The 11,847-nt window shown below is 44.7% G+C and overlaps 1 protein-coding gene and 1 long non-coding RNA gene across 5 annotated transcripts in view; both read left to right on the top strand.

Moving 5' to 3' along the window:
* SCMH1 (sex comb on midleg homolog 1 (Drosophila)) overlaps nt 1–11,847 on the top strand; it is a 148,030-nt gene that overhangs the window by 125,255 nt on the left and 10,928 nt on the right. For all 4 annotated transcript variants that reach the window (XM_019512124.1, XM_019512123.1, XM_019512121.1 and 1 more), the window contains 2 exons: nt 7,364–7,567; nt 10,699–10,841. In XM_019512124.1, the coding sequence (XP_019367669.1) occupies nt 7,364–7,567; nt 10,699–10,841 (347 nt within the window). The remainder of the gene's footprint in view (nt 1–7,363; nt 7,568–10,698; nt 10,842–11,847) is intronic.
* LOC109293969 overlaps nt 11,471–11,847 on the top strand; it is a 5,755-nt gene continuing 5,378 nt past the window's right edge. The window contains exon 1 of the long non-coding RNA XR_002096434.1: nt 11,471–11,713. This is a non-coding gene — a long non-coding RNA (uncharacterized LOC109293969). The remainder of the gene's footprint in view (nt 11,714–11,847) is intronic.

Genomic DNA, 11,847 nt, shown 5'->3' with positions numbered 1-11,847 from the left:
CATGACAAGGTGTGATTAGCTTTGCTGACTGCGTCCCCACATTGGCAGCTCATGTTCATTTTGGAATCAGTAGTGACTCCAAGATCCTTTTCTGCCTCTGCACTGACGAGAAGGGAGTTCCCCAACTTGTAGGTATGGTGCTGGTTCTTCCTCCCTAGGTGCAATACCTTGCACTTGTCCATATTGAAACCCATCCTATTCTCATCCACCCACCTCTGTAACCTGTCCAGATCTAGTTGCAGTCTGTCCCTCTCCTCCAGTGTGCCCACTTCTCCCCACATGTTAGTGTCATCTGCGAACTTGAACAAGGTGCTTTTCACCCCCTCATCCAAGTCACCGATGAAGATACTGAACAGTGCGGGCCCGAGGACTGAGCCCTGGGGAGCCCCGCTGCCCATGTCCCTCCAGGTCAAAAATGACCCATCCACCACCACTCTCTGGATGCAGCCCTCCAGCTAATTTGCTACCCATCTGACTGTAGGCATCGACACCACAGTCACCTAATTTCTTAATCAGAATGGGGCAGGAGACAGTGTCGAAGGCCTTCCTAAATTCCAGAAAGAATACATCCGCCCTGACACCTGTGTCCAAGGCTTTTGTGACCTGGTCATAGAAGACAACCAGGTTGGTCTGACAGGACATGCCTCTAATGAACCCGTGTTGATTGCCTGTAAGCATAATCTCCCCTGCTGGTCCCCTGCAGATGTGCTCCTGGATAATTTTCTCAAAGAGCTTCCCCAGGACCATGAGGTAAGATTAACTAGCCTATAGTTTCCTCAGTCCTCCTTCCTCCCTTTTTTGAAAATGGGACCACATTGGCCCTTTTCCAGTCATCTTGCACCTCGCCAGAGCACCATGAGTGCTCGTAAACCTGTGCCAGGGGTCCTGCAATGACCTCTGCCAATTCCCTCAGCACTCTGGGGTGGAGATCGTTGGGACCTGCTGATTTGAACACGTCTAATCCAATGCAGCACGCTGACCTGGGATTCAGCCTACTTAATTCCTAAATCTACTAATAAACTGGTTTGCAACTCCTGACATTGCTTTCCTGTGGCATAGCCAGCTTATAGGAAGTGCTTTTATTTCTGCATTAGAAGGGTTCACTACTAATATAGAGCAGCCTCTTAATGTTGTTTTTGTAGCTTATGAAGCATGTGCGCCAGACAGACATAGAAATGGGTGGGTTAATTTCTTCAGTTTGATCAGGCCACATGCAGATGAGGAAAAAGTGAAATACAATGTGAAACAGCTTTAAAAAAAATCCTAAAATCCCTTGGCTTGTAGTTCATTCTTTGTTCCTGTATCATGAAGCAGAAATACAAGCAGAAATGTTTGCATATCGGATCTCTCCCTGAGCCAGTCTCATGTAACATTCTAAGACCTGATCATTTATATGTTGTAAAAATTCCCTGAGTTTTGGGATAGATGCATCTTCCTACAGTGATAACCCCTTCGAGCAGAGGATGCCATGATTTCAGTTGTGCAAAAGACCGTGCTACCTAAACAGTTCCAAGTGTGTGCTCATCCCTGTTCCAGGCTTAAAGTCAGGCGTGCCAATGGGTGAGCCTTAATCATGGTTGTTTTGGCATGGGTTTAAACGAAACGGTGAGGAAACATACCTATTATGTTTTTATAAATTAACAGTCCATGTAGGAGAGTGTCTCAGAATTAACTGTAATGATTAACTCACAACGAACATCTTGAAGTAGGTTGGTTGCCACTTTATATTGAAGCAGGCTCTACTTTGCCGACAAAGACTAGAAGATTCTCAATACAACATCTTTATCATCTTGATTGACCACAAGACGAACATGAGCCACCAATGCAATGCTGTGGCCGGCAAAGCAAACCAAACTCTGGCATGTATCCACTGGTGCATCTCAAGCAAAACCAGGGACATCATCTTCCCACTTTACTCGGCCTTAGTGAGGCCGCAGGTGGAGTACTGCATCCAGTTCTGTGCCCCCCACTTCAGGAGGGATATGAATGTGCGTGAGAGAGTCCAGAGGAGAGCCACCAGTATGATCAAAGGCCAAGAGAGCAAGCCTTACGAGGAGAGGCTGAGGGACATGGGACTCTTCAGTCTGGCGAAGAGAAGAGAAGCTCAGGGGGGGACTTGGTGGCTGCCTATAAGTATATAAGGGGGGTGCATCAGGATCTGGGAGAACGGTTGTTCACCAGGGTTCCCCAAGGGATAACTAGGTCTAATGGTGACAGACTTCTAGAAGGCCAAGTCAGACTCAGTGTAAGGAAGAACTTCTTTACAGTCCAAGTGTCCAAGGTCTGGAACAGACTCCCCCTAGAGGTGGTGCAAGCACCTACTCTGGACTCATTCAAAAGGAGTTTGGATGCTTAAATTGCTGGGACCACTTGATCCCTGCAGACTTCTTGCCTCTGGCAGGGGAGCTGGACTCAATCTCGCAAGGTCTCTTCCAGCCCCTAATGTCCATCTTGATTTTAACTCTGAACCTTGTTCCTCTCCCCACTTTCTACTTCAGTGGAATGGTCTGCTTAAAGACTTTGTTGTGTGCCTGCATATTTTATGAAACCCAGGAGTTTTCCACCTCTTGCTCCACTGAGAAACCTCAGGCTCTTGTATTATATTTATTGCAATTGAATGCTAGTGTAGTCAAGCATTTGACTCTCTGGAGACTTGTAAATCAAGGCTGAACATGCAACTTTAATTCTAGCCCTTAAGTAAATACATTACTTTATAATTTCTGCTTGCATTGTCTCATACTGTTTTTTGCAAAGGAACTTCTTTCTGCACTGCTAAGTATATATAAGAACATGATCATATATTTAAAGACTCCATTTTAGTGCATTCAAATCAGAAATAAGTTTGTGTGTGCATCTTTGAGTTGAACATATTCTGAAGACTAACTTTGGATCCTTAACATTAAACTGATACGGTTTAATCTGTTACTTTCCATATAATCTCCAGGCCTTCTGAGTCAAACTCAGGAATTCATTCATTTGGACTAAGTCCTCTCATGGAGCCAGTAACTTCTTTGTACAATCTGCAGTGCTAACTATTAACAGTACATGCGCACTTACCCGCTCTATCTATCAATAGCTAGGTCCTGCACTGGCTTTCATGGGAACTGAGGGTGCTTAGCACTTCACAGGACTGAACCCTAAAGATATATGTATGTATATGTGTACATCACTGCAGACTCACTAGCTGGGAAAGTACCAACTAAGATATTTTTCACCTCTTTGCTTATAGCTAGGGTTTTTTTCTAAAGCACAGTTCAAAACCTGACAACCCACTACTAGGAGGTATGTCAGCAAGCTGGAGAGGACATATCCTTCCTCCAAGCTAGTAGCAGCTTCCCCTTACCTTTTATTACCTCACCCAGATATGTTATGAGAGAGGCTAGGACCTGATAATCCTTTAAATGCCACGGCACCTTAATTTCTTGCTACAGCTCGCAATGAAAATTGCCTTTGGGCAAGCATCAAACAGGGGAATCAACCATCTAAAAGGTTCGTGTTTCAGAAAGTTTTATGTGTGTGAAGAAGGGAATGATTTATGGAAAGTATCTCGTAACTTTATACGTTACCAAACTGTATTTTTGATTGGATCCAAAAAAATGAGTGGAATTCTCGTATTGGTCTCCTCCCAGGCCCTGTGTAAATTGCTTTGACTCTCAGAATATGTCTCTCCAGATTCAGCTCAGGAGAAATTATCTGACTCATCCAGGTTTATTTTCTTTAAATCCTTTATTCCCACCCACACACCACCACCACTCCCATTCTCATAGTTTAGAATTGCTGCCCGCAGCGTTTGGGTTGAAGCCTGCAGGGGATCCATTCAGTGAATCTGAGTCAGACAGTACCCTCACTTGCAAACATTTGCCCTAACTTTACAAGGACAAGGAAGTGGAAGTCTCCTTTTCCCCAGCTTTTGACAGGTCTGTCAGGCAGATAAAAAGAACTTCCCTCATCCTCTGGATCCTCCCTTCTTTTGGGTGCATTCCTAGCATTGTTGGCTTTGTGTTGGCTTTCACGCCACACTAATCTGGTAAGTCAATTAGAAAGGAGTTGTACATTCTACGACAGTAAATGTATTTTAAAGAAGCACTGGTTACCTGCAAATTGTTATCCATCCACACAAGCAGTTTCATCTCTCCTATCCCAGTAGTTTGCCGCCTGCTGAAACATGCTTGCACTTGTTCCACCTCATCACGGATTGTAGTGCTGTTTCTTCATTAAATAATTCTCAGTTTTGGGTTCCTGAGTGAGATTTTTCGATTAGTGATCTACCCTCCTCCTCATTTCCTATCTCTGTGTAGTTTTGGTCTGTTCAGTTTACAGGCTTAGTCTAAGGAAAGAAACCTAAACTCCAACACGTGCAGCTGCTTGAGTTCCATTCCTGCTCCCTCTCAGCTTGTTGCAATGTGTTTGGCAATTCAAATAAAAATAGAAAAACATTAAGTCTTTTAAATCAATATTAGGTAAAGCTAAACTGTGGTCAAACTGGAACTAGTGTTCTATGATGCATACATACCACAAGCTGTTGAATAAAAGCAGTACATGTCATGTCATTCACTATGTTTTTCTTTTACAAAAAGGATTGACATGTGCTTCATAAATAACTATGTAATACTTTAAACTGTGCAACAGGACTCTGGTCAGCTGAAATGACTCTCTGAAGTAGGGACAATCTAAAATCCTGACTGTTGGTCCTTGAACAAGACTTGCATAGTATACACAAAAAAGGGAGGGCCTGTAATTTCCCTTGCTTAACCTAGATTAGACTCTACCCACATAATATTAACACCCAGAATAGTAAACACCTTTTCAGCTATCCCATTTCTCAGGGTTCCCCTGCTACCCGTGAAGGCCCGAGGATTAGGTAAATATATCAGGAGGCCAGGAAATCTGGGAAAGTGAGAGAGGAATCGAATGCCCTGTCTGCATTCCTCTTATTTACATCAGGGGAATGGCTTCCTGATGACTTCTGTTCTGAAAACCCCTGGTGGGAAGGAGACAGACTCAGTGGGTGTGTCTAAACATTCATTAATGCACTTTAGGTAATGTGCATTAAATCTAGTACCTCCAGCTGCCTATACACAAGCACCAAGGCTGCTCCAACATGCTGGAATTCCAGGACATCAGAGCAGACTTGATTAATTAAGTCTGCTGAAGCATTGCCACGCTCCAGCAGCCTCCTGCATCTTGCATCAATGTCTCCATGCTTTAAAATGGTGGCAGGGGCTCTTGAACTAAAGCTTGTCAAACGAGCTTTAGGTCAAGTGCCCCCACTGCCATTTTTAAGCATGGGGACGCTGATACACAAGATGCTGCAGCACTTTAATTAGACTGCCACAACCCCAGCACCACACCCCCCACCACTGGAGCACCTGTAAAAGCCCTCTACTGTGAGATACTAGAAAAATGCGCATGAGCCTGTTTTAATGCGCATTAGCTAAAGAGCACTTTTTGTGACTTGTTAATGCACATTAAAGCACACATGTAGATGCACACAATGATCACACTACAAGCTGCAGTCAGGCTGAATATATTTAAGTCGGGTCCTGGGCAAGCCTAGCACATTCCTGTGAACTAAGCCCTGAACATTCACCCCTGTGTCATACTCAAGCTGTCTGTCTCAGAAGAGTCTGAGCTCAGGCCTGCTCTCACAAGGTGTGCAAGACAGTGAGTAAATGAGGCTTATTTTTGGCAGCGCTCCCTGTTGTTGTTTCCAAGGGCCAGGTAGGTCCTGCTACAACACAGTTTGAGTAACCAAGCAGCAACTCAGTGAGTATAAGGGCTTTGCTACATGGTCATTGTGGACAGTTTCTAGAGCTCCTAACCACTGGATTGTCTACACATTAAAAACTTGAAGTGGCTTTAAACATCTGTTACGTGACTTAAATTTACGCTACTCCGGGTCAGGATTAACTCTGATCCTCGCTACCCTGTTCCAGTTCCATTAAGGTGTGGCCACTCCCCACAGATATGCCGCACATATTGAAGTCCTCCAGTATCCTAGGATCTCTCTCAGCCCTGCTTGTAGAGCAGGGGTAGAAGCCTGTCCTGGCTTTCCAGCCCTCTAGTGGCAATTCACAGCTACAGCTCCTAGTCCTGCCCCTGCTCACCAGGCCTCTAGAGGTAAGTCACAGCTGTGCAGGGGAGGCAGTCAGAGAAGGTTTCTAAACTAAGGGTGTGACTGCTCCAAACGCCAGGCTATCACTAACACGGATCAGCATTTGTGTGATTCACAGCATAAGGTGTAACAAGGCCTTAAATTTATTGTAGCCTTTACTTGCAGTATCAGCTGGGTGGTCAGACTGGGCAACAGCAGGGAGAGCTGAGGGCTAAACACAAATGCAGAGTGCATTTTTCCACCCTTTTATACCCTATAAATGTTTTTACATTACAGAAGTGTTTCCAATCCTGCACTGCTGTAACAAATCATATTGCTGACCATGCCACTGTAACTCACGCATGTTACTACTGATCATGAGCTATCATTGCCCAAATATGACCAAATCACATTTGGTGTAGGTACCTTTCACTTTGCTGATTAATGAACATATTTAATTATAGCTTTCCTAAATACCTTTCGTACTTATCATAGGCATGTTTGTACCATCCTGTGTGCTTTTCATATTTGTTGTACTAGTTGTGTACTAATCGTGTCCTTCTCGGGATGTTCTCCAAAGTTTTTGATGCACACTGTTGCCTTCCACCAAACTTCAATCCTGTGCCTTTTAATTCCTACTGCTCTAGGCCTACCACATAGCCTGCACCCCCAGGTTTATCCAGCGGGTGGTTAAACATATCCAGGTTGTTCCTACTGAAAACTCACCAAGCTCACAGACTGCATCTGTGTGAGCACCCGAGTAGCATGGGTGAGATAGATGGGGTCAGTGACCTCCTTTCTGGGGCCCAAGTGGCAGTCCCAGCACCGTGTAACAGTACTGGATAACCTTGTCTGTTGACCAAAGGATAGAGGAGGAACTTGGCACACTTGTGCTTTTCCTGTATTGAGGGAAACCCCTTGCTGTTATCCATCCAGGACCTGTCTCACCTCCTGGAAAACCCCAACCCCAGTGCTCAAGGACTGCTGCCTAGAGCAAGAGAGCTAAGGTACGTGAAACCAGGGAACATCCCAGTGTGGGGTTTGATCCAGAGCTGTCATTCTGGATCCTAAAGCAATCACCTTCCCCTCCACTCAGAGCAGTTTCTGTAACTTCTCTACAAGTCTTGCTTACTTCATTTGTCCTGGCATTTGTTTTCATACAGCCTTTTATCTCCAGGGAATGCTCCTCTAACTCAGGTTTTTATATAGAATAGTACCTATGTTCTGCATGACCCTCATGGGTTCTGATTATAGTTTGGCGTCTTGCAGGTGAAACTTTTGTTCTGGGAGATTGTCTCCCAGGTTCCCTAGAACCTCGCCTGGACCCAATGGACTCTGCCTTGAACGCTGTCAACTCATCTAGCCCCAGCAGGAACTCCAGAGACTACCGCTTGCAGGGATACAGGCATCTACACCAACCTTCTAGTCTCACTCAGGGGAATTCATCTGCCTTGCGTAGGCTTAGCTCTGGGGGTAAGAAAGCTAAGAAGCCAACCCTTCAAAGCTCTTAATTTGTCACTATGGTGCTTTTCTTGTTCTAGTTACAACTTTCCAGTGTTACCAAGTATGATAGACTGGCCTCTACTTTAGGCAATGGTTTTTTGTGATGTCTTTTATGGGAACAACTCTATAGTTGGGGGAGAAGTTTGACAAGTTTTGGGGAACAATGAAAGATACCTCAGGAAAACCCTTGTCCTTCGTACATTTACTGGCCTCTGCACTGACAATTAAGCAGGTAATTTACTGACAGACAGTAAATTGGAATATGGACAGGTCAGTGGATGGTACTCAGAGTCTTGGCTCAGCCCAAAGATTGTATGGGGATGTCAAGGTCAGCGAATAAAGGGGTAATGCTGTGTAGCTACACAGCTAGGGATGTAGGTATGGGTTAATGAATTGGGCAGTGTGTATAAGCTGCTGAGATAGCTGAATGGATTAGAAGTGGCCAGTGAGATGAAAATTGACTGGCTGATTTGATTGGGGTAGGTGCCTAGGCAGTGATTGAATAAGGTAGGGCTGATGCAGTTTTTTATAAAGCAGTGTGTGGGACAGGAGCATTGATGCTAATAATTTCATTAAATCAGACTGTGCACAATCCATGGATTTGTAATGAAACAGTGTGATTTCATGTGCACTACCTCACCAGAGCTATTGGGGTTAAAAACAGAAACAACGCACTACACAAGATTTTCAGTCCCTCCTCCTAGGCAAGGTAGATAAATAACACCAACCAAAAGATTCAAAATACCTAGGGAGTAAATAGGGAGTGACACTTCAAGAAATAGGTGTTTTATTAGCAGGTAAGCATTTGAAGGGAGCAGCATATCACAAAGGGACTTGCCATACTAGAAACTTGTTATACTAGAAAAAAATGACAGATCCATGACAAAAGTTGCAGGCAGCACCAGTCTCTTGCATTTCCTGGTCTGGGACTCCCTGCATGCCCTTTCAAGGTCCAGGCACTTGGGCAGCCAGGAACACTGCTGTTCAGCTCTTGCTGCTGGGGCAGGTTGCACACAGCTGTCTCCTCCAGTGAGTAGAGCTTCCCCAGCCCTACACAAAGCACTGGAACAGCCTGCTGGGAGTCCCATCAGGTGGCAGTGAGCAGAGCTGCTCAGCAGAAAGCACAGGATCAGCCCCATGTGAGCAGCAAGGGTGAGCAAGCTCCCTGTGAGCCTCCCACAATAACAGGGACTGCTCAGCAGTCTGCCCTGCCTGCTCAGCTCCTGCCCCCACTTGCTGGGAGCCCCTTGCCTCCATACAAGCTGCAGTGTCATGAGCTGGTTGGGGGGTACACACACCTGACAGCATGGATGATGGGGTTGCTTGCAACCCAGGAATTTTAAAAGGCTGCTGGTACTCAAATACCAGCAGTCCATTAAGCCACCAGGACCTTTAAAGGGCCTGCAGGCAGCTAGAAACTGGTTCCTGCTACTCTTGGGTTGCTCTGGAACCAGGAACTTTAAAAAGCTGGCAACCCCCTCCCTGCAGTGGGAGATACGGGACAGCCAGCTATCACCGCCTGACTTTAGATAGTGCCTTTGTGGCAATTTTGTTACTCCAGCCTCTCTAAGGGGCTGTACACATGTAGCCGCCCGCAACACTTGTAGCGCTACAAACTTTGTCAGGGCCCTAAGATTGCAGAATTCAGCACTCAGAAGATGGAAAAAGTGAAGGGTGAATATTCATCCTTCACTCTGTATGTGCATGTATGTTCCAATGGCATCTTTGATAATGCATATACATTTTAATATGAAGAACTGCAGTCTGGAATATTAGATGCATGTGTGCCTTGAGGTAAGGTGTGTTTATATTTGACAATTGCATCATAATATCACTGCTCAAAGAGGAGAGACTTAAGTTTCATTCTTTACTTAGCATATCCTGACTCTTGAGTGCTTAAATATGCAATCATTTTGTTATTTAAACACATTTTTGTATTTAATATTTTTAAAATTATTTTTATCAAAAGAAGTTTCTAGGGGCCAGATCCTACTGGGTGTTTAGGTAGACTTAGGAGCCTAGATGCAATTCTGTTCCCCAGTTCACATCCCTGAAAATCCGTATTACGTTTAATTTTGTAAAGTACTATCACCTAACCCTTAAAACAGAGTAACAAAAAAGCAATGAAGAAGAGGACAACCTGTCCACCTTTGCTTTTACAGGTTTTCAGGAACTCAAACAGACTTGCACATAGGCACCTAAATCCATTTAAGTGCCTAATAACTGGAATAAAATCTGGCCACACATCTTTTACATGCACCAGTTAGCTGAGAGACTAGTATGGATAGGTAGCGAAGGGCAAAGAGATCTGAGATCCTGCTAGCTAGGAGCCTGAAAGTGCAGGAACTATCAGCAGTGAAACAGGAGCCAGTCAAGGGACATCGACAGAATGATAGGCAAGGAAGCGGGCCTGAAAAAAGGTGTGCATATGTCAGAGATGCCAGTTACTAAAATGTGAGTCACCAAGATGCTAATAAGGACATTCTGTCAACAAAGAGGGAGTTGTCAGCAGTATTCAGAGTAGTAGGCTTAGCACAATGAGGATGGATCTGGGGTGTGGAGAGGCTGTAATATCATAGCAAGAGCAGCTGCAAATAGAAGGCATATACCTGGAGGTAGTGGCAAGGCTGGTGCGTGTGATGAATCAGAATGGAATGCAAAGGAGGGAGAAGGAGCAGTAATTGAAAAGGCAGCTCTCAGAATGGCAGAGACCAGAGTATGTGATGAGTATTATGGGAAGGTGTCAAGGGTAAGTATGAGTGAGAAAGGAGGTAAGCACTGGGCAAGGAAAGATGGGGGGCACTGGGGAAGGTGGAGCCAATGGCAGAGGTCAGTTAACCAAAGGAAAGTGCTGGAGGAATGCAAGTGAGTCTCATTTGCTGAGCTCTGCAAGAGGAGGTTGCTTAAGTTCTGGTGGAGTGTGCCCCTTCTGTGGTCTGTTAATGTTTCAAAAAAAAAGGCAGGGTGGGGAGTAAGTGGAAACATGGAGGAAAGTAAATACTTTGATCTGAAGACCACGATTCATGTAAGCATTATGCTAACATCAGCCTGGAGTTTAGTTCACAATATAGCTGCTTCTCTCTTGCTATTGATCCATTTAGGTTCTGATAGATACCTAGGACCTAGAGACACTTCTCGGCTGAACAGCAGAGACCCTTCTTCCTGGACAGTAGAGGATGTGATGCAGTTTGTACGAGAAGCTGACCCACAGCTGGGACCCCATGCTGACCTCTTTCGAAAACATGTAAGTATATCCATGTGTGTGTGTCCACTTAGAGGTCCAGATTCTCGCTTCATCTCAATCCAGTGAAGTCAGTGAATCTATGCTTACTTACACTGGTAGAAGTTCTCATTCACAAGAAGAATCCCCAGGGATTTCTCTTCCTGTTACACAAACTCGCACAATTTGTAGAAATTAAAACAGAAAAGCCAAGTTAGACCCTGCAACCCTGGTCTCTAGACTCAGGCAGAATCACTTTCCAGTGCACGTTTACTTCCCCAAAGTGCTTAGAAGGGAAAAGCCTGGCTTGGCCTCCGTGATAAATAACATCCTTTCCTGTGTGGTCAAAGATAACTAAAGATATCTGAACTTCTATATGAATTCCACAAGGTACAGGACAGATCCCTGACAAGCACCCCTGAGTGGCACACAAATTCTGTGTGTTTACAGGCTGTGCAGCTTGCAGTGGGTAGTGAAGCCCATGTCCACAGCATCACAATTACAAGCCTCTGCCCCTTCAGTAAAGTAAGTAGCAATTCATTTTAGTCCTGGAACCTTCAAATGTCCCTCTCTGCCAGGGAGATGTATATCTGTCAGTTAATCCCATAGAGCAAATGCTATTAAAATTCAAAGTGACTGGTGGGGTTGGGGGGGCCTGTTCCTGATCTGTATGTCTTTGTGTGTGTCTGCTTAGTGTTAAGCATCTGCATTAGTTCAGGAAGGACTTTATACACATAGAAAGTAGAGGAAGAATGACAATTTCAAACACAAGGTTCCAGCAGCTTGTTTGTCTTTGCCTTTATTGCCTGTAGTACTTTTCATGTAATGAATGGCAAAATTCACACAGCTGGGAAAACAGGAGGAAAAAAGATTCCAGATGGACTTGAATCTGCAAGGTCAGAGTATTTTGATCTTACTCCAATAGATCACTTAAACATGCTGAACTTGAAACGTGTAGTCACATGAGAAGGCAGTAAGGATGTCCATTAGCTAAAATTTCAGCATGTACTAAGTGTTCTTTTGGTAGATT

This window comes from Gavialis gangeticus, unplaced genomic scaffold (genome assembly GCF_001723915.1).
Source record: "Gavialis gangeticus isolate Ggan-Ray unplaced genomic scaffold, GavGan_comp1, whole genome shotgun sequence".
In the NCBI taxonomy this organism is placed as follows: domain Eukaryota; kingdom Metazoa; phylum Chordata; order Crocodylia; family Gavialidae; genus Gavialis; species Gavialis gangeticus.
The sequence above is the reverse complement of the archived record's forward strand: the minus strand, read 5'-3'. Positions and strand labels throughout refer to the sequence as shown.